The sequence below is a fragment of the Haemaphysalis longicornis genome, unplaced genomic scaffold, assembly GCF_048455015.1.
Source record: "Haemaphysalis longicornis isolate Haplotype H1 unplaced genomic scaffold, Haemaphysalis longicornis Haplotype H1 scaffold_4, whole genome shotgun sequence".
NCBI lineage: Eukaryota > Metazoa > Arthropoda > Arachnida > Ixodida > Ixodidae > Haemaphysalis > Haemaphysalis longicornis.
In genome coordinates, this window is record NW_027526361.1 from 110,773,260 (window position 1) to 110,796,802 (window position 23,543).

General features: G+C 48.4%; 1 protein-coding gene across 1 annotated transcript in view; it reads right to left on the reverse strand.

Annotated features, from left to right (window-relative positions):
- LOC144179928 (uridine phosphorylase 1-like) overlaps window positions 1–8,019 on the reverse strand; it is a 52,553-nt gene extending 44,534 nt beyond the window's left edge. The window contains exons 1-2 of the mRNA XM_077708347.1: window positions 7,864–8,019; window positions 4,362–4,523 (exon numbers count right to left, since the gene is read on the reverse strand). Coding sequence (XP_077564473.1) covers window positions 4,362–4,523; window positions 7,864–8,019 — 318 coding nt within the window. The remainder of the gene's footprint in view (window positions 1–4,361; window positions 4,524–7,863) is intronic.
- Between the last annotated feature and the right edge of the window lie 15,524 nt (window positions 8,020–23,543).

Below are 23,543 nucleotides of genomic sequence, written 5' to 3' on the forward strand. Positions count from 1 at the left end.
AGATTTCCTTTTTATTGCTCGTTGCAAATCAGCGCAACGGGTTCCTGGTAACGACTTTGTTTTGTAAACTGAATATCGCCTTTGTCTTGGCATTTAATTCTTGAGGATTGATTAAAAAATGAAATTCTGCGATTTCATTTTTTTTCGGGAAGGGGGAGGGGGGGGGGGGGTCCTGCCAACGTTGCAAGAGCAGCGAGAAGAGAATAACGCGCGCGAAAAGCCAAACTATGGTTATCAGTATTATTTACAATCGAAACTACACTAGCCGTCGTGTTCTGTAGCGGTGAAAAAGCAGTACACGTATTTTCCAAAATGATTAACCCCCCTTTGGTCCGAGAATGTCCAGGAATTGTGGGACGCCTTTTTCAAAATTGTATTGAAAGCAAGCATTGCGGGAAGAAATTAAAAAAAAAAAAAACCAGCGAGTCATGGCACACACCCCACACACATATGGGCAACAACGTGCATTATATATTACGCGTTTTCTCCTCTTTCTTTAAACTTAGGTCCACCTTAAGAGGTTAAGACGTGACCAAATTAGGCATTTGGTTATGCTGAGTGAGACACGTTTCTGGACAAGGTGATTCATGTCGGATTTGAAAATGATATATATATATGAAAATGACACACAAAATGTCACATGACTGACGCAAACTCACAACTGCTTAATTTTACCGAAACATTCCCCCTAAATACTCTTGGGCATCCATAGAAACGTATTTTAAATAATACGTAAAATTAGCAACTCGATACAGTTGAATAAATGTTTATTCCTCCTCCTGAGTATAACCAACGACTGTCCAAAAATGCTATTTATTTTAGAAAAGGTACGGGAAGGACACGATCACACAGACGCTTGCGGGTGTAAAATACGTGTCCGGTAATGTATGGGCGATAGCGCACGGGTCGTGTGCAGTGTAAATGTTTTTGTTTGTTTCTTCTTTCTGTAAGGACACAGCGCAATTTTACAAGGGTGTGGAATTTGCACGCGTATGCACAGGTCTTGTCGCTTCTTACCCGTTTCGCGTACTAAACTTTTATCCTTTAAATAATCGCCACGCCACCTTCAAAAAGCACCCTTCGACGTTACCGAAACGGCAGACGACTGCACTCAACAATACGAAAAGTGCAATGTGTGGAAGCAATGTTTATAACACGTTTCACACTCAAGCGGTGACCACAGCGAAGATGTTTCGTGGAATTACACCAGCGCATTAACCCGCAACGGCCGCTGATTATTGCGTTTCTAGTGGAAACGAGCACGCAGAGGTTACTATGTCATTGCTTACTGCCAAACGAGCACACATATTGGTTGTTTTGTCGTGTGCAGCACGCGTCTTGCGCCGCACGCAACGTGAAAAAGCAGACGACGCGAGAGCGCCATCCACACTAGGTGCGGTTCGTCCCGCCGCCGCCAGGGGCCGACTGTGTTCGCGCTCGGGGCGAATACTGCTTGAGCAAATGGGATCCGGAGGCGACACGTAAAAGCAGCATGCATAATACGAACATTCGGCTATATTCTACAGCGCGATTGTTTACATCGGCAGCCCTCGCTAACGTGCTGCCGGCTAGGCAGCGTGTTGTTGCGATCGTGTGACGTGTCGCCGTTCCAGGCGGCGTGAGCCGCTGGAGTGCTCGTTGCATCCGAGTCTACGACGGTGAACCCGAAGCCAATTCGCAACTTTCTAATTTACGGTGAGATGAAACGCACGACTCGTGTTGCGACAACGTCAGACAACGTCGCTGCTTTTTGCGTCAGACCAGTAGGTTTCTCGGGCCCACGCTTCGAGCAGACGATATTTGTTTTACCCGGCCGGGCGACCGAGGCCCGGCCGCGTGAGTTGGCGTACCAAGGATGGCGGATCATTCTAACGTATGTGTCACAAGGACCAAATACGGCGTCCGATGGTCAGCATTTCTTGAATTTATCCAATCATGGTCGAAAATAAACGCTTGCCCAACGCCGGCGACGGCAACAAGCAGTTTTGCGGCGTATTCCCCGCTTTTCCCTATGGGCCTCTCTCGTGCTCATCTAGGTACCCGCTGTCCCTATAGTCTTCAATCAGATCGCTCTGTAGTGGCCCGAGTGCTTTCGAGCAAGCGCACTATACCGAATCTTATTCGCGGTCTTATTGAAGTCCGTGAATAAGACTAGACTGTGAATAAGACTGCCAATATGAACGTGTGTTGTGCAAGCGGGCCCAGTTATCTCGTTTTGCGCTATTATAGCGATGACTGGTGGAACTTCCGCGGTATCTGCTCTTTTGTGGAAATGGAGGGCGTTACACGGACCTGGCTGTGGGGGCACTCGGCGAAGAATGCGACGCATTAAAATCTGGTTACGGAATTCCTGGAAATCGAAATAGGGACCTTACCGCCATCAAACCGGCAACCTAACCACCCAGCCACCCCAAAAGAGCAAGGTATACGGGTTTAGCAACGGCTGGTAAAAATACCTTGTGAAGCCCATTTGAAAGAAAAAAAAAATAAACCGAACAACTAATTTAGGCACCCATAGCGTGAAAAAAAAAACCATTCCAACTTGCCTTCCTCGGCGGCCTCATTACAACGCGCTAGGCAAATGCACACATGTTTAGGAAGTCGGAAAGAAATAATAAAAGAGCAAAACAAAGCGATAACCGAAACCCCCAAATTAAGTACAACAGAAAATAATCACAAGACCGCCGCCGCGCGAAACAAACGAGACCGACCACGGGGAAAAATTACACCATCTTCCCGTAGGGGAACCCTGAGTAGTGTGCGAAGCAGCCATGGCGGCGTTGCCCGTGGCAGTCATCGCGGCGTTCCGGAGGAGAATGAGAGGAGCGGAGCGCGCGCCGCATCATTATACTGCGAGCTACAGTGTCGTCCCGAGCGGAGTATGCCGCGCCTACCGTCACGCCTGTAACTCTGAGCAGCTTCGCATTATCGCGCGCGAAGCCGAATGTGTTACCATTCATTGCGCAATCCCGAGGAGGAGAGGAGCTTCGGAGAGGAGAGGAGGAATACCGGAGAGGAGAGGAGCGCAGGATATGAGAGGAGGAATGCCGGAGAGGAGAGGAGAGGAGACAAGAACAGAAGTGGAGGTGGAGGAGGATGCGCATGCGCAGTGGGGTTGTGGACGCCGCACGGCGGAGGGAGGGACATAGCCCATACCATAAGATGCTTCGCATCTAAAAGATGGCTGGCGGTTACGATACTCCTAATGCGACGTTTGGGCGAAGCGGCAATGCGCTGAGGCAGCACTCACTCGTGGGTTGTCGCGACGGCAGCGATGATGAGCCTCTGCGTCAGCGGCGCGAAGTGCGTCTCAGCAAGGGACCGCGACCCGCGTCTTAGGCAGGGCAGACGCACCATCGTCACGTGCACGTCCCCCTCACGTTTCTGCCACCGTCACGCAGACAAGCGTCTCGTGCGGGCACAGCATACTGGTTCCCTCCCCCCACGCACACTTTCGGAAAGCTCTGGCACAGCCACGGCGGACCGCCTCCCCTCACAATTTCGGAGCACTCTCCTCGTTACAGCAACTGCCCCCCTCCGGCCCACCGCATACTCTTGGAGAGCGCTCGCGCCACCACGGCGAACCGCCCTCCCCTCACAACTTCGCGACACTCTCCTCCTTTGCTTTCTTTTACTATTCGGTATTGCCGTCGTTCACTCGGTTACGACGGCAGCGCGGTTTCGCGTTATGAAACCGGCTTCTATGCGACTGCGTTCCTGGCGTGCTCTCTCGCGTGCTGTTCTTCTTGCAAGTCGCCGTGCGTTCGCGCCTGAACTGGGAAGCACAGACGCCGAGATCGCGCTACAGATGCCGAGTTAGCGAAGGCGGTTGCTGCCGGTTCTAGCGCCCACTTGGGGAGAGATGTGAAAGAGTGCGGACGAAACGATTTGTTCCTCCCAGTCATGCAGAACGTTCAGCGAGAAGTTCAGAAATACATGTGAGGTGCAACAGCCGATTCTCCGAAGAAGGCAGAGCCGCCAGCTCTGCTGTTTCTCCAGTCTTGCTGGGTCAATTCTGGGTCAATTCTTTTTCTTAACTTTCCCTTTGTTCGTGTTTGTATTCTCTTGAGTTGCCTCGTACATGCGTGTATGCATTCGTACATGTACTGTATCTTCTTTTAGAATGAACAACTGTGTTTTGTGTTTGTAATTTAGGGCTCTGGCTTGCTTTATTCGCTGCTGACCGCCAAAGGCGCGCACAACACAACAGCCCATAGTCACTTGTGATCAGGAGAGTGAACGACCCACTCTTTTTGCCCGACACCCCATCGAGGTGACAGATACAGATATAACGCGGTTGCCATACGCCGGAACCGAGCCAAACAAAAGCAACCTGTCGCCTCTAACATGTAGATACTCACACTGACAGAGAGGACGGGGCCAGCCTTGTAGAGCGCGTAACGGCTGCCCGCTTGGCTGATGTCGTATAGGTCCGACCCCGAGGGAAGCTGAATGTCGAGACCGGTCTTGATCAAATGGGCGAACCGCTCCATCCGGGTATCCGTACCACCCATGCACACGTACTACAGACGTAAGGGAAAGAGGCCATAAGACAAAGATCTCTACCATTCTTTTTAAAAAAGTTGCGAAAAGCGGGAAAGCTTTCCCTCATCAAAATTTCGTCAAACGTGCGTCAAACCCTTCGCTAAGAATGCGTTTAACCTTTGCTGAAAGTGCGTCCAATCAATTGTCAATCCTTCAAAGATCCAAATCCCAATCTAAGAATGAACCTATACGCGGCGATTTTTCGCACACTATGTAAACGCAACTACAGACGATATAAATGTACACCGATACGTAGTTTATGAGAAAAAGGTGTACTATTGTACTCGTACACCATAATCGATGCGTGTATTGTCTTATCTAGAACCGTTGCTTTTTCGCCGTTTTGAAGAAACCGTTTTGACACAATTGAGGCCCGGTTTAACTTATGCGCCGGGTGTCCAGAGATCATATCAGAGCTTTTCGGTCGACCAACCTGTTTAAGGGAAATGCGTAAGTTTTAAACATGACAATCTTTCTTGGGCTACTTAAACCCAGAAATTTTGTTCTGTCTGTATGTCTGTTTGTCTGTCTGTCTGCCTGTCTCTGACTCGATTTAGCCACCCGCCCAAAGAGATACAAAGTCAGCGCAATAGTCATATACTCACAGCGAAATCTAAACGTCTCAGTCCATTTTGTAAGTTCATGATTGTTCAACAACAACAAAACACTCCGCTAATATAAGACAGAAAATTAATACACAAGGGATATTTAGAGTGTTCCTTTGTAAAAAAATCATAGATGCTTGATTTCTGCGAAATGAAATACTACATCTACAGCGGAAAAAAAATACACACTGTCGCCTGCTGTCGTACGCGCCACTATAGCTTCTGGCGGCATTTTAAGAATTCAAGCCGTATCATTTACGAAAGGTTCCACTAGATAGGTTCCACGTTCTGCTGGAACTCACGCGGACTAGGGCAACAGGGCTCTATAAACATTCAAGTAGGGCGCCTCGATTCGAGCGCGTCTCCGCCGTACGGCAGCGCTGGCATTGGGGCACCCGGCCTGGAGCAGTGGAACGCGGTAAATTTAAATTAACCCGAGCAAACCTCTAGCGTGTTTGCCTTGGGAGTAGCGCGACGCAAGAGGGACAACATGAGAGGTGAGCGGGAAAGCGAAGGGAGGGATTTACAAGGCAAATGTCGACAAAGACTACCGCCTTTTGCCGATTTTTGCGATGAAAGGAGCAGAAACGCGGCCAATTTTTTTTTTTTTTTTTGACAGACGCCATTGGTCCCACTAAAAAAAGTTTTCGCTTTAAAACAACGTTGTTCAATTCCAAAGATCTAGCCTTAGGCAAATTATTCAGTTCCATTTCAGCAACGTAAAACGTTTTTAATCAAGAAATTGAAGAAATATTGATAAACGTACAAATTGAACGCTATAGAGATACGTGTAGAAGTGACGTAATGCGAGTCAGAACTAATATTAGATATCAGTTTGATAACTCCGCGTTAATCTAGAAGTGATACGCTCAAAAGCAAGCAGGTGCGCCCCTACAATCCCCAAGACATGTTTCTTGGCAACTACTTGCAATTACTTGGGTCAGGGGCATGAAATCCCATAAACAAGCGAAGTCATGGAGAAATCACCAAAAAGTGGCTGATGATTAGCCAGTGCTTCTTAATTGCAGAGCACTTTAGGGGCTCGCCTTGTCGTCGTAGCTCGCTCTCTGGACCCATGTAGAGCCACACGGTGTTCCGTCGTAGCCGCTGTGGTGGCGGCGTAACCCAGAGGCTTCGAAAGCCAAGCGGTTTATATAGTCATAAGCGTTCGAAAATCATGAACCACTGGCGCTTGTCATACATCTCCGGTTGTTTTAACGCACAAAAAAACTGTAGGTACATTTGAAGCAAAACTTACGTAATTACTCGGAAGCGCACACGTTCCCTCAGTTAAAAACGCTCGTTGGGTTGGTAATTTTTACGATAGTAAGGGGAAAAAAAGTGGCAGTGTAACGAAGCCACTAGCGGGAGGAACAGCAAGCACAAAAAGAACAGAACTCCCGCTGGCGGAGTTCCAGGCAGGGGGCGCGCGAGCACTGCGACGGCGGGAAATTTGAATTGGATTCGATGGTAGCAGCGAGCGGATAACGGCGCTACGGCCAGTAATGCTGAATCACTGCTCTGCACTTCCGACAGCTTCCACGTTGAGTGGAACGGCTTTAATTTTTTGTTTATTAACTGGTTTATTTGCTTGAAGTTTGCAATAAGTTTGTATCGCTGTTATCGGGACAAATTAGCCTTTTGAATAAAAGAAATTGTATTTTGTCTTCCCCGCCACTTTAACCTAAAATGTTTGCCGTTGAGTGAACTTAGTTTCAGCACACTCAATTCCATGAAGGCAACGACCAAAATCGCAACTAGCAAAGCAACTGCCGCTGCGGCTCAACAGGTAATACGCTGTGTAATACGTGGAGCGGTAGGTCTTTCTCTCGGAAGCTGTATCTTGTCACTCGACAATAACTACGTTTCTGCTCCGGCTATTGACCGTTTGCAAGGTCCGGAAGGATCTTCGCTTATCTCCCGCGTGCCATGTAATAATCAAACTGTGCGCCTGAAACTTTTTAGGCGCAATTTCTTCATTTATTAAAAAAAAACTAATGCCTTGTGCCCCTTGGTCTCTGTAAATTGCAATTCCGCAAGTTCACGGCATTTGAGACACAACTCACCACTAGGAGCAATTTCGCTTATCTACAAATGTTCTCCCAAGTTCTTCAAAGTGCCGAAGTTTATTTCCATGCAGCTAAGCGAAGACATTCCGGATAAAAGTAAAAAGGAGCGATAGAAATGACCGCCCTGAGGCGTTACGGTATATTGATCGCCGCATCATTTTTTACCTTTACGGGTTCTTTACCTTTACAGTTTTAAGCAACGGCGTACATACAAATGTGTGAGTAGCCTTAGAACGATTTATTGACTTTCTTTTATCCCACTCGACGGGACGCCCGTTCACATAAAGAAAAACCACGCTGCGCCACTTTCGACCCTTACAATTTTTTTGAAAGCATAAGTAGCGCGTGCAATTTTTTATGCTAATTATAGTAAACTTTATGCAGCTGTTACTTGTAACTCTAAACCAGAAAAGTGCCAAAAAACAAAGAAGTTTTAGTATCACGGAAGAGTGTTTTTTTTTACTTTCATCTTATTTGCATGGCCGCAAATACGCATGATGCGTTCATAAGCAGCAGCAGGTGTCATGCTCGCAGTGGTATCCACTCGGCGACAGTGTCATCTGTGACAATACAGTCGAAAAAATAAAGCGATCCAACATTACAGCCCACAGTTTTTAGAACTTGATAACCGAAACAACGGTTACCTTGACGTCTCCGAACATTTCCTTGAAGTTGTGAGTGCGCGTGGAGAGCGCGAGGTGGTAGAGGTAGTCATCCTTCAGTCGCTTAAGATTTGGGTTGCGAAGCTCGACATGGGCGTTCTTCTTCTTGTCGTCCGGTGACGAGGAGCTGCGAAGCATAGGATGTATTTATAAATTGCAATTATTTCCTGCAGAAAATATAAATTGTAACGATGGCAGTGGCAGTTGCTCTCCGGCCCTTAGCGACATAACCGATGCGAAATGCGGCTGCTTTCTAGCTTACGCCTGGACCGCTCACGGGTGTGTAGAACTTGAGTATCGTCAGCCATAAAACGGAACCAAAAGGCACCCCACCCCTTTCATACTGACGAAGCTACGACGACGAGGATATAGTCCCCTCAGCTCCCGCAAGATTTGGAAATCATAAGGTACGTACTAACATGCGGGAAAGACCGCACGGAACTGAGACCGTGGACTGCCGCAAAAGTTGTCGCGCAAAGAGCTTTTTCTTCCGCATGAGAATGAGTGTGGCGGGTTTCATTCGTTCTGCGGGTGCTGAACACGGGTGGCGCGGGGGGGAAACCCGTTAATCGGGGATTCCTCAAGCGATGTAAACGCCCCGGAACGCGATGACGTGCGAGACCCGAGCGAAACCGGCCGAAACACTAGGCCTACCAAAAACGATTAGGCCAGCATTCCAAAATCTTAGGCCACGCTCATCTCTTATAAAGAGAAATTGTGCTTTTTATGCATAGGTAAATACCTACAGCTAATTTGTCGTCTATTATCGATGCGAAGTCAGTCCAACGTCGCAGTTTATTTCACACTATTTCGCCTTGTTATTGTCGCGGAAGCTGTGAAGGCACGCCGCAACGGCTTTTTCACGAGTCATGTTTTTGACAAGTAAAAAAAAAAAAAAACAAAAAAAACATGGTGCCGTATTATCACGAAGGAAAAAAATACTCAGAATAGGCCATGACGTCCCCTTTGGGAAACCGCTCCGGCCATGTCAAGATGCCCATAGAGCCCAAGACCCTTTCGTATTCTCTGGGCATCTCGTATTCTCCGCCGCTGCTACCGTAAAAGACCTGCCGAATATAGCACGCCATGGCACGCGAACGCCGAAAAAACCGGCGTAAGCCGCGAAATCTGTTCGATACAAGCCGTGCTCGCGTTTTCCGCCGATAATTCGCAAGGCGCGTAGGTGGTGGCGCCGTGGGGTACCAGGAGGACAAAAACTCCCACCTCCCCTCGTGGGAACCCCTGTGTAGATGCGACGCATAGGCGGAGCGGCGAAGGGACCGCGTTTTATAGCGCGCATAACGTTGAGGGGACTGCGTAAGCCGGTCCCAGTCGATGACGACGTTGGCGTACTTGTAAAGCGGCGTGGACTCTAGGTGTTTGAGTCAAGCGTGGATGTTGCTTGGCCGGAGAACGGCACACCGGTTATATGCGCAGCGCGCCCGAAGGAGAGGAAACCGCGGAAGAGAGAGTACTGCACATGCGCCGGCCCCAGTGCGTCTGCCGCGGCTATGACGCGACGTGCCGCGGCTATAACGCAACACAACCCAACACAATCCACTTTATTCCAATCGAAGCCAAGCCAAGCCAAGCCAATCGAATCCAATCCAATGCCCCTCGCGAGAGAGTGTTCGCTGTCGGAGAGGAGAGGGGGTGAGCGGCGGAGAGCGCAGCTGGCGCGGCGAGGAGAATGGGGGAGGGGTGGACAACGCCGACGACGACGACGACGACGACGCCGGAGGGACAAGGGGAGTGAATCAGATGCTCTGCATCTAAAAAACACTTTAAGGAGGAACGGGAATCGGGGCACGACGCAAACATCCGAGCACGCACGCCCGCACGTTAGCCAGCAGCATTCGCGCGTAGTATTAGAGAGCCGTTTTCCCGTGATAACAAGCACAACATTCACCGAATGCATGCTATGTTCTAAAGGCTATCGTGCTTGATACACCGCGTGCAAGAGATTTCCAAGCGCTGCACGAAAACGACGAACCGAAACACGAACCGAACACAGTGCGCATGGTGTGTATTCTGATTTTTTAGTCCCTCGTCTTCGTGCAATGCTTTTAAATCCTTGCAAGTTTGTACCAACTCGTCTAAACGAGAACTCTGCTGTTAGTTTCCCCCTTTAGTTTCCGTCACCCTTACATGGCGTTTGTATACATATCCCGGTCGCAGATGTTCGTCGCTTTAGTCGTGCAAGGAACGATAACAACGTTGTTATAACTATTTTCCTCATGTTTGCGTTCTTACATAGCAAAGCAGGGGTAAGAGGGCGCAGGTATAACACATTTCAGTAGTAGGATGCTACGCTGAACTATAATCTGTTTTCAAAACCGACCGTCACCTGCTTTGCGCATCGTGCGTTGTGCAGGAGCGTTTTTCAATAATATGGGCTCACATTAAAGGGACACTGAAGTGAATTTGTCAAGCTCCCGTTTTTGCTTGCACTGCGTAGACTGGCTCAAATTAGCACACTTTTCGTCGTTTATCCGGTTGACAAATCGGTAATTATTTTACAAAGCGCGAAAGAAGAAAAACTACCATGCGCGGTTTGCGGCGGCCGCACCAACTAAGGCTGTGACGTTGAGAGGAGGGGCGCCGTGATTGGACGATGCCCAAGGTTAGCAATCACACAAGTTTCGGTTTCGGTTTCGGTTCTGTAAAACATAACCAATGGCTTTGTTGGATGGGCATTCTCAATATCTCAGTAATCATCGTACCGCGCTTCTGCCATGTTGTCGGCTGTAAAATGCACAAGATAAGCCTCCCAGGACGGCTTGTAGTCGTAGCATTCACTAGCCGAGACCTACGCAGTGCATGAACGCCCTCCGCGTACCGGCAGACGCCCAAATGTCATGCGCTTTTCCCCCATATTTGGAGCTTGCCTCCCTCATGCCTGTATCGTAAAAAGCGTGTTCGCACCAGGCCAAGGGTCTGTTCATTCTGGCCTGTGCCCACTGCCTGCAAGCAGTCGGTGCTTATGGCAACAGCACGCCAACGAGAACTCGCTAGCGCGCCAGTGCCAGCCTGCGCGCGTTTTGTGAACTAGTTCGTGTAGCCATGAACGTTGCGGCACCAAAAAAGGTGAACTCAATATAGAAAACATCGGCGGAAAACAAAAAAGTTAACTTACAAAAAAAAAAAAAAGCACGTACCCGCGGGGATTCGAACTCGTGACTCGCAAAACATTTGGGGTGAAATCCTAGCGCCCCAAACCGCTAGGCCACGGAGCGGGACGCGAATCCGTTGCTAATATAGGGTATATATTGTACAACCGGTTTACATTTTTATTCAGTTTTGGCATTTCAAGCCGCTTAGGTGACTATTTGTTGTACTGCGATCGTGCAGTAAGCGTCGCCCGAGTTTCCACAGTAGCTCACGTCTAGCAATTGCATTTCGTAGACGGAAAAGCGTTCGCAGATGCGTAGTCGTGCTGCTGACCGCTGTGCTTGTTCGCCCAGCGCAAAGAAGTGCTTCCCGCGCCCTAGTTTTACGCTGTACGGTAAAAATATCAGTTGATTTTATTTCCTTAGTACCTATATTGACTTCGCTGACTCTTCTCCCGCCTTCAAGAGGCCTTATATTTTCCTACTGGCGTACCAGTCAGCGAAGCGTCGCATGTGCAGCGCTTGTGAGAAGCGACCTTGACTTGGAGCTAGATACAGTGTACAAACAAACCAAGTAAAGAAAGGCACATTCTTCCATTCACAAACGTGTCCTGGCTTCGTTTCAACTAAGCGAACGAATTGCGACCAAGCAATTTTTTTTTAACCTCCTTGATTGCGACGACCCGCCGGCGGCCGGCGGACGAAACGCTGGGCCGACTGACTCTGTCGGCCGGGGAGCCGTGCAGTAGCGCAGCCGTGGCGCAGCCAATTGCCAGCTCATCCCCTCCTGACGTCACACGAAAACGCCACAGAAAATGGGCGAGCGTAAAGAGAGGAGGACAGCGTTTTCGAATTAGTTTTTCTACTAACTAAAGCGAAGAAAAAATGCCCGCCAGGTGGGATCCGAACGTCGTGGGTTCGGATCCCACCTGGCGGGCATTTTTTCTTCGCTTTCTTTCTTTCTTTCCAAATTCTTGATCTGTTTCAATGGCCTACCACAACCTCCCCTTTGCTTTCCGAGGTCTTCTTGACTGCCAATCCTTATTTCTGTGTTATTTCTACGAGTCCCTCATTTCCTATTCTGATTCGCTACATGCATAGCGAGGGCCTCTGTTCTGGCAGTCTTGGTGCCATAGGGAGCTTAAGAGGGTTCAACGCTGGTTGACCACTCTCGACATGTCGTAGACACTCGAGTCACGGCGCGGGGATTAAAAAGAAGGTCCCCTTCACCCCGAAAAGTCAGAGTGGCGCTGGCTACCACCCCCAAGCACAGGAACAAAATTACATTGACATAAATAACCCAGAAAGCGGGGGAGAAAATCGCCCCGCCGGTAGCGTAGTGGTTATCGCACCAGACCGGTATTCTGGAGGTCGTGGGTTCGGATCCCACGTGGCGGGCATTTTTTCTTCGCTTTCTTTCTTTCTTTCCAAATTCTTGATCTGTTTCAATGGCCTACCACAACCTCCCCTTTGCTTTCCGAGGTCTTCTTGACTGCCAATCCTTATTTCTGTGTTATTTCTACGAGTCCCTCATTTCCTATTCTGATTCGCTACATGCATAGCGAGGGCCTCTGTTCTGGCAGTCTTGGTGCCATAGGGAGCTTAAGAGGGTTCAACGCTGGTTGACCACTCTCGACATGTCGTAGACACTCGAGTCACGGCGCGGGGATTAAAAAGAAGGTCCCCTTCACCCCGAAAAGTCAGAGTGGCGCTGGCTACCACCCCCAAGCACAGGAACAAAATTACATTGACATAAATACCCCAGAAAGCGGGGGAGAAAATCGCCCCGCCGGTAGCGTAGTGGTTATCGCACCAGACCGGTATTCTGGAGGTCGTGGGTTCGGATCCCACCTGGCGGGCATTTTTTCTTCGCTTTCTTTCTTTCTTTCTTTCCAAATTCTTGATCTGTTTCAATGGCCTACCACAACCTCCCCTTTGCTTTCCGAGGTCTTCTTGACTGCCAATCCTTATTTCTGTGTTATTTCTACGAGTCCCTCATTTCCTATTCTGATTCGCTACATGCATAGCGAGGGCCTCTGTTCTGGCAGTCTTGGTGCCATAGGGAGCTTAAGAGGGTTCAACGCTGGTTGACCACTCTCGACATGTCGTAGACACTCGAGTCACGGCGCGGGGATTAAAAAGAAGGTCCCCTTCACCCCGAAAAGTCAGAGTGGCGCTGGCTACCACCCCCAAGCACAGGAACAAAATTACATTGACATAAATACCCCAGAAAGCGGGGGAGAAAATCGCCCCGCCGGTAGCGTAGTGGTTATCGCACCAGACCGGTATTCTGGAGGTCGTGGGTTCGGATCCCACCTTGCGGGCATTTTTTCTTCGCTTTCTTTCTTTCTTTCCAAATTCTTGATCTGTTTCAATGGCCTACCACAACCTCCCCTTTGCTTTCCGAGGTCTTCTTGACTGCCAATCCTTATTTCTGTGTTATTTCTACGAGTCCCTCATTTCCTATTCTGATTCGCTACATGCATAGCGAGGGCCTCTGTTCTGGCAGTCTTGGTGCCATAGGGAGCTTAAGAGGGTTCAACGCTGGTTGACCACTCTCGACATGTCGTAGACACTCGAGTCACGGCGCGGGGATTAAAAAGAAGGTCCCCTTCACCCCGAAAAGTCAGAGTGGCGCTGGCTACCACCCCCAAGCACAGGAACAAAATTACATTGACATAAATACCCCAGAAAGCGGGGGAGAAAATCGCCCCGCCGGTAGCGTAGTGGTTATCGCACCAGACCGGTATTCTGGAGGTCGTGGGTTCGGATCCCACCTGGCGGGCATTTTTTCTTCGCTTTCTTTCTTTCTTTCCAAATTCTTGATCTGTTTCAATGGCCTACCACAACCTCCCCTTTGCTTTCCGAGGTCTTCTTGACTGCCAATCCTTATTTCTGTGTTATACATACATACATACATACATACATACATACATACATACATACATAATACCGCGAACCATACATTGGGTTTGTTTATTTATGCTTTGCTGTTACCGCCTGGCTGTGCCGGTCTGTTTTATCTGTGTGCCAAGGGACGCCCGTGTTCCATTCTTTCTTTCTATGCCGCATGTGTTATCTCTTCTGAAAGGGAGAGTGTTCAGAAATAACGTCAACAGTCTAGAATAATCTTCTCTGATCTGCAGTGTTGTGGGTGCAATTCGACTGTTCGAGAAGCCCTCGCGCCGAGAGCTAAATGAGCGCAGACCAGACGCCGCGGCTTTCGACTCGCCGACGCTCGCCTGCACACGTCACTTTGTTGACTGCTGCTTCGCCGCCTGTGTATTCTTTGAGTTGTCAGGGGAGCACAAGTTCGCTCCAATAAACGTGTTTTCCTTCAAGACAACTGCGTCGTCTTTGGCTTCGTGACAATACATACATGCGGGCAAACATACATACATACATACATACATATACAGATACATACATACATACATACATACATACATAAATACATATACACACAAACAAGCTTCTAGTCAGATAGTCCTCCTAGGATAAGGATTAGAAAGAATCAATGAAATGTATGAAAGTAAGCCGTCCACGTCTGGGGTTAGAAGTCTTTTGTTGTCTTTTGAAAGCCTACGTGCACTGCAAAAGCTAACTGAAATAATTAGCATGGCGACTTCACGGGAATATTATCATCCCCGCAAATCATCATCAAGAGCAGCCACGATCCAATAGATAAACATGGAACCAACGTTCGTGATATCGATGGAGACGCAATGAAACAGCGGTGGCATCCGGAAGTTGGCCGAATTGAAATAAAACGCGTGAAATGTCCCTACCATTTCTGTCACATCGAGAGGTCGTCCAATGTTCTGGTTGCCACGCCATCGCAGGAGTGGCAAGCAAGTGGTGGGGCCTTCTAACGGAGTACACGTTTTCTCCAAGTGGGGTTCCGCTCGTCGTTGCTCACAACGCAACTCAGCAATAAGGCAATAACCAATGAACGGGAAATAAGTTCCCCGTAGTTCGGCTAGTGCGCCTGCTGTGGCCGTTGTTGCAGTGAGCGCGCCTGAAACGTGTGGCTCTGCCCCTCGCCGAATGTGCAATGACATTGAAAGTGTCGCCCCCTCCCCTTTAAAGCTGCCTTCAGCGGTGCATGCGGAGTGATACCAGTGACTACAAACTAAGCGACACTACCAAACAATGGCACGCGCTCTACTGAAGACTGCGTTACCTTCTCAGGCTTAACTGATGTGTCGCTCATGCTTCGAAAGTGAACATCCGCGCAGTAATGGGAAGCCGTTTGTAGGCCGAGTACAGAGCATTTGTTCCTGTGAGCACTAAAAGGTATTGTCGATTGTGCCGGCAGCCGGTAGGAGCACCGCACGGAGTTTCTCCCGGAAGTCGCCTAGGATTGGCTACGCGTGCCACCTGGAGAGTGCTTGGGACCAATGCTGCACTTGGGAATTGGGCTAGAATAATTTAAGTTTTATGTTAGGTTACGTTAGGTTAGCTTATATTGGGTAAGGTGGGCTTGGTTAGTGTATATATGTTACGTTAGGCCCTAACTTTTGTCACTGCTGGCGATGTGCCGAGAAAACAACAAAACGCTCATTTTCAAGGCAATTTCACGTGGTTTTAGAAGCGGATGGGACGTGAGCGCCGGCAGAATTATGGCCAGGCATCCCTCCTTGCTGCCGCAGGGCAGACCACAGCACGTAAGTTACTAAGACAAGTTCGGGGCATTGCGCTATGGCATTAGCATAATGCTCATGCTTCCTTATGCTCAAGTGGTCTGTCTCTGGTGAGCATCAGCAGCAGATAGGGAAGTGCTGCTGCCAAGGGCAGACGCAAAATATTGTTCATACTCTTGATTTGCCCGTGGTGTTCTCATGTCTGTACTTCTCTGAAAGCATCGCGGCGCTGGTAGACGAAGCTGTGGAGGGAGAGACGACAACACTCCATTATTCTCCCTCTTCCTCATCTACAATCGCTGACACGTTTTCGACGTTCCAGGACGAACTGGCAAAACAATCCCCATAAACATCCAGCAAAGATCACGATAGGAACAAGCGCAAGCGGTACTGCTTTGGGCGAAGTCGGCCTCTGCGTTACGGAGCTAGGTAACCATCGAGCAACAGGCCATTCTCTACACTTTCCCACGTCTGATCATGTTGTTTCCTCTTGTTTTGATACCACAATATCGCATGAACTCTGAAGCACATTTCTGGCCGCAAACAGAACTCCTTAGTATCCTGATTGATTGATTGATTGATTGATTGATTGATTGATTGATTGATTGATTGATTGATTGATTGATTGATTGATTGATTGATTGGTAAAGGTTTAACGCTCCGACGCTACACAGGCGATGAGGCGCGCTGTAGTGGACGGCTCCGGGTTTATTTTGACGCCCTGGGGATCTTTAACGGAGGTCTAAATCTCGAACACAGGGGCGTTTTTGCTTTTCGCCTCCACCAGAAAAGCGGCCGCCTCGGCCGGGGATCGTGCCGTCGTCCTTGGGCTCACCGGCACAGCCCCTTAGCCACTGAGCCATCGGGGCTGGTTCTTTTTCACCATCACCATCACCACAACCAGCCTATCTACGCCCACTGCAGGGCAAAGGCCTCTCCAATTAATCTGCAATTATCCCGGTCCTGTGCTAACTGCGACCATTTTATTCCCGCAAACTTCTTGATCTCATCTGCCCATCTAACGTTCTGCCGCCCCCTGCAGTGCTAGCCTTCTCTAGGGATCCAATCTGTTACCCTTAATGACCAACGGTTATCTTGCCTTCCCATACATGTCCTGCCCACGTCCATTTCTTCTTCTTAATTTCTACTAACGTGTCCTTAACACTAGTTTGTTCCCTGACCCACTCCGCTCGATCTCTTCTTGTTCCTGAATGTTACACCTATCATCTTCCGTTCCGTTGCTCGTATAAGTCGTCCTCAATTTAAGTTGGATCCTCTTAGTGAGCCTCCAAGTTTCTGTCCCGTTGGTGAGTAGCGGAAAGATGCAGCTGTCATACACATTCTTCTTCAGGGACAAGGGTAGGCAGCCACCATTATCTGAGAATGCCTGCCGAATGCACTACACCCCATTCTTATCCTTCGAATTATCTCTCCCTCATGGTTGGGATCCGGGATCACAACTTGGCTTAAGTAGATATATTCGCTTACCACTTCCACTGCATCGCCACCTATCTCAAACCGCTGTGCTGTCCCGAGGTTATTGATCATTGCTTTAGTTTTCTGCACATTAATTTTCAGGCCCACAGTTCTACAGTTTGTTCAGTGCGGAAAGCATGCTTTGCAATTCGTCCCCCGAGTTACCTAGCAAGGCAACGGCATTAGCAAATCTGACGTTACTGAGGTATTCTCCAATAGCCCTTACTCCCACCTTTTCCCAATCGAATTTTCTGAATACTTCTTGTAAACATGCTGTGAATAACATTGGAGAGATTGTGTCACCTTCTCTGACGCCCTTCCTTATAGGTATTTTGCTGCTCTCCTTATGGAGGATGATGGTAGCTGTGGACCCATTATAAATATCCTGTAGTATTCTTACAGAATGCTCATCTACACCCTGGTTCCGTAATGCCTAAATGACTGCTGAGGTTTCGACCGAGTCAAATGCTTTCTCATAATCTATGAAGGCTATATATAGGTGTGCAGTACACTCAGCGCACTTCTCTATCACCTGATTGAACGTGTGATCGTCCTCCATAGTATCTGATAATTATCACATCACCTAAGGATAGGGCTCCAGCCAGTTTCTTGAGGCTGAAGTTTGACGCATACCCGGACATCGCAAAAATTTGTGATGAGGGTTGCCTTCGACACGGCGTGACAGTAGCAAGCTACAAATATTTAGATAGTACTACTTCAGATTGACTTAACCAAGTCAATGAAAATATTTGCTTCTAGCCATAATCAATGCTAGCGGTCGTGAATAGAACTCAACTGAAATGCAATAATGACAGGGGTGTTATACATACCGCACCGAAGTCTGAGAAACGCTGCGCTTTTGGTCAGCCATGGCGAGCGAAACAACCGTCTTCGTCTTTCACGCGCCGATGATCTTTTTCCTCTTCACTCCTAATAATCGTTCCTATCCCCAAAAACTCATCCGGTCACGTACAATCCATTCTCGTCACATGCATCCAATACGGCTAAGCAGTAACTTTAGCATAATTCATCGAATTAAGCGAAATATAACGTTACGAGTAAAACAGTTAGGTAAACCACAGAAAGGCGGTGAGAATTTCAGGGTCAGTGGCGGTTCTTACTTATTTCAAAGATCATTTTTTGATAGATCGTCTATCTAACTATAACTTGGAGCATACTGGCTCGCTGGTGACTGTTCAAAGCAGAATACAGAGACTTCGCTGAGGAACGCCTTGCTGCCAACGCACAAAGTCAGTCGTTGCCCAGCAGAGCGTTGTGATGTGTTGACGGTTGGCGTTCGCCAATGCTTCCTCCATCCAGCAGGATCCTCCTGCAGGATCCTCCATTTCTTTTTAAAGGTTATCTTGGCAGTAGTTGGTGGAGACACAGATAGTGGTGCCAGGTGATTCGGACTAAACCAACACTCTTATAAGATGTGCTGGAGGATGCCTAATTTTTCACAGAGTAGGCTTGCCTATTATTTCACCTCGACGCCAAATGTTAATTGGTAAATTGGTAAATGGTAAATGAGCGTCAGGCGGCAGTGTTCATAAATATTGGCAAATCTCCTTCCGTCGGAATATAGCAATTTTGAGTGTGGGTATGTTGGCGTCGCAACCAAACCTGATTTGGTGATTGCAGTGTCTAGACTGCAGTCCGACGGCTCTCCAGCTCAGCCATGACGACATTGGAAATTTTAAAACTTGGCTAGCGCATGGAAGAGCGTCGGCGGTTATGGTGCAGGTGTTCTCTCTTAGCTTCCTGATTCAAAAGACGGTGGTTGGCGTCCGGCTCTTGCCTCCTATTTTTGTTACATCTGTAGTTTCAATTATAGTTTGATGGCTTCGGTTGCTTTTAGGTGCTTTAAATGACTGCTTTCTCTTTGTTAGGTCATGTTAGGTTAGGTTGCGTTACATTACGTAAGTGAGAGCGAAGTAGTGTCAGACGGAGCATTTTTTGCTGCGAAAAGCTGGTGGATGTCGCTTCAGTTGAGTGCCTATAGTACCTTCGGAGGGCACTCTAGAGAGCCACAAAAAATATTTGAACTTGTGTAGTGGGATGCGTGCTTGACTCGCAATATAGAGGCCCGGGTTGGATTAACAAACCCACATATATCCATAATTGGGGCAGGATTTTTTTTCAACAAACCAGAAAAAGCTTATATTATTTTACTTAACCAGGCCATAAGCAGCAGTTTTCAAGATATTTTACGGCGGAACAACGCGGAATTTATTTTTAAAAAAGTGGGACACATGCGTCACACTGACACGAAATTGACCTTCAAAAAGTAAGGCGCATTTGTCCCAATGCTTCCTCAGGGCTCCTAGTTTACTTTCGGACGGTATGAAAAGCTCCAAGACACGTTGAACAGAGCCGCGCATTGCACACAGAACACAGAAGGTTGGTGCGCGTTTCTTTCTTTGCAGTCGAGCACCAACGACACCACCTCCTTTTCGAAATCTACTGAGGGTGATGCCCGGTTCCCAGAAATCGGTCTTAATCCGCAGCCCTTACCAGTTTTTGGCCACTTTGTCCCCTTTTTTGTTGACTCGATACGGGTGATTGCAGGGCCCATTGCATGTCTGGCCGTTTATCAGCTGGCAACCGAGGACGAGCCGGAAACACAAGCAGCTCATTTCATTGCTATTGCTGCGTCGAGAAGAAATAAAAAAATCCAGGACTTCTTAGATCATCGATCTACCGAGTATGCGTTCCTTCTTTGTCCGAACTTGTCGAGTCCAACCATCCAGGCGCTATAGTCAGCGACTACTTTTGAGCATTGGACTAATATGGATGAGGCATTGGAAAGCTTCATATAATCGTCCTTAGTGTCGCTGAAGTGATGAAAATTGAACAACACGTGTACGCATTTTGTGTCCCGCCACTGGAAAGCTGGGACGCTCCCTTTCTCTCGACAGATATACTGCCCGTTCTGTAGCTTGTTCTCTAGTTTGATTTTATCAGGTAAATCTTTGTGGTTTGTATGAACCAGCCCTGCGGCCAAAATGTTCTTTTCTTTCAAAGGCCCCCATTAGGTGTGTCGAGGTAAAAAAGTTATGAAAATGTAGCTGCGTGCCAGCCCCTACTCCCCATATGATCAAGAGCAGAACATGCTCTCCGAGATCTACGCTCGCTGGTAGGTCTGCACCTTTACTTTCGTAGACCTGGAATTCAATCAGGTACCATGTATGGGAGTCGGCTGTGCACCACTCCTTGTATCCCCGCTTTATAGGTAACATCTCAAGGTACTGCTTCAATGAGGACAGGGCTTTGAAGCGTGTCATACCTTCATAAATGGCTTGGTGCGCTGATGGAGTGTATTGTGTCTTGAAACAATCATTCAGTGCATGAATGAGGGGGCGCACACTCGCCAATCGGTCGTACCATCCTTTATTTTTAATAGCCGAGCTGCGTAGCAAACCGTAATTTTTCATGTCCGAAGTTAAAAATACCAAGAAATTGCCGAGCACGCGCACGTGAGCGCGGACGTTGCGGCGACCGCTCTGCAGTTAACAAAACTAAGAACATGCCTAGTGCTCGTGTGTGCGTGCATCCGGACGACGGCCCAGCGTCCTTCTCACGTACAGGGACATAACATTACTGCCTCCTCCTCAGGAACCTACTTTCCCCGCATCCTTCACTTACTCCGCTGGCAGCGCACATGTGGTGGATCTTAGAAACACACAATTTCCCACACCGCACTCTCCCTGTGCACACCCACCCAAACCAATTCGCCTCCCCTCACTGCCTCTCGTGTGGCGCGCTGGACACACTCTTCCACTCCCAATGGAGTGTCCGCACGACCCCTTCCTCAATTTTTCCTCTTCCTCTCACTGGGAGCGGGCTCTGGGGAACTCTGACCTGGAAATTTAAGAAATCGTCTAGGCCATAGCCCTGGATGTCGCGGGGGCCCTTTGGGCCCTCGCCATCCCCCTACCCTGAACCAAATGTTGACCAAAGTGGCTACTACTACTGCTTCCCTGCGCACCTTTGTGAAACCAAGCATACCAACTTAGGGAGATTGGCCAAGTCCCGGCGACCGTCCGGCAGTAAAACAAAACACGGAAATGCCGAGTGCTCAGTGTGCGTGCCCTGCTCACGTTTGTGAAGTCAAGCATACCCACTTAGGGAGATTGTCCAAGATTGCGGCGACCGCACGGAAGGTAAAAAAACCAAGACAATGTTGAGCGCTCGTGAGTGCGTGCTTCGAGGCGACCGCCCAGAGTCCCCGGCGCCCGTTTGTCAAACTAAGCAGATACCCACGTTGGAATATTGGCCAAGATTGGCCAAAAGGATTTCCAGCGTTCGCCGTAATCGTGGCAACATTTTCTCGGTACCAAAAAGAGACGTCTTTGCGCACACCCCTCCAAGGTTATGCCCAATGATTATCACTTCCAAAATAATGAAAGCAGTTTACACTTATAGCAACAATGATAGAGTAAAGCTCGTTGCGGCAGCGAAGAAGTAAATCGGGTGCAACCATGGACTTAAAGCTTTGCAATGGCCGTGAAGATTGCGTACAGCTTAGCTACCTTCAAGTCTTATGCGTTAGCGTGAGCTTCCAACATTTTTTAACAGCGAAGCTGTTCATGAAATCGTAAATGGTCGTGGCCGCAGTTAAAAATACCAAGAAATGGTAAGGAATTGTAAATCGTAAGGTTGCAGAACGCGCGCACGTGAGCGCGGGCCTGGCGGCGGCCACCCGACAGTTAACAAAGCCAAGAAAATGTCTAGCGCTCGTGCGTGCGTGCCTCGCCACGACTGCCCAGCGCCCCCTGCACTTGATTATCAAGACAAGCATACCCACTTAAGCTGCGGGTGAAAGCTGTGCGGCGCGTCGCCGCTGGCGGCCGTCGGCAGGGCGGCACGGCAAGTTCGACGCTAGTGTGCACGCGCCTTTAAGGACATTGGCCCAGATTACGACGATCACCCGGCAGTTAACAAAACCAGGAAAACGTCTAGCGCTCGTGTGTGCGTGCCTCGCAACGGCTGCCCAGCGCCCGCTGCGCACGTTTGTCAAGCCAAGAATACGCCTTAGGGAAATTGGCCAAGATTGCGGCCACTGCCCGGCAGTTAAAAATCCAAGAAAACGCCGAGCGCTCGTGGGTGCGTGCCTCCCGGCCACGTTCAGCGTTCCCGGCGCACGTTTCTCAAGCCAAGCATACCCCTTTTAGCCAAATCGACCACGATTGGCCAGAAAATACTCCAGCGTTTGTCGTAATCGTGGCAACCGTTGCTCGAAACGAGAAAGACACGTATAAGCCCCTCTAAGGTGTTGTCTAATGATTATCATTTAAAAAAATGTAGGAAGCTCACACTTGCAGCAACAATGATGGAGCCAAGGTCGTTGCGGCAGCGAAGAAGTAAACCGGAGGCAATCGTCGTCGTGATGGTCGTGAAGGTTGCGTACAACTTTGCTACCTTCAAGTGTGACCTTCATTTTTTCTTTGCTTAGATCAGTGAGGTCCAAACAGTTCATTATGGCCTGAAAACGCCTGAACGACGTAACCTTAGATGTTTCAGCACAATTGAAAAAAAAACTGTGTACTGCTCCAGTAAAGGTAAATTTGATGTCTGGGGTTGGTGATCATCAGCAGCAGTATGCCGGAGTGTGCACAGAGTTCATCAATTGTAGGCTCTTTTGAACTCTGTCGGCCTTACTGCTTTGCAAAGCGGTGTGTCAGTCACCAGTATCTCCATGCATACTTTGTCAAAAAAAAACAACAGCAAAAGCTCGCAAGGCATCGTCGGGAGTTTTATACTCCGTTGTGAGTCCAACATTTTCGGAATCGATTTCTTGTTTGTGTAATGAATTTATGGCCACAGATAGATGGTTCTTTTTTCAGATTAGAGAAACAATGATTTCCCAACTCTGAAATTCTGTTAGGAGTGGTATGCCGCATCGTGGGCCAAATGGCAAGACGCAAGAAAATTGAGAATGTGAGTTGTGTAATAAAAATAAAAAACTATAGTTTACAGCCGATTTGTTTGCAAATTAAAAATTGGCAAAAAAATATTTGAAAATGAAACGCCATTTGTTTACTGCATATAAATATAAATGTTCGCAGATACGGGCCTGCATGAACATAACTTAAAAACGTGAAGGCGTGTTTGATGTCGCCAAAAATACAACGCATTAAAAGGTAAATTGAAAGCAGTTAAGTAATTGCAGCGTCCAGTTCGTACCCGTGAGAGTGCCTTTTCGTAGGATAGTATGTAAATTGTAAATCAGGAGTAAGCCGCCCACATACCAAATATAATTCATTGTACTTCGCCCAATATGATTACCAAAGGCCTGACGTATTGTTCACGCACAATCCCCGTAATAATGACATACAGAAGCTCATGCGTTCATGCAGTATTAAACAGTAATGTCACCAGCACAGCCATTACAATGGTAATGTAGGCATGCAATTAGGTTAGTTTCGGCTGA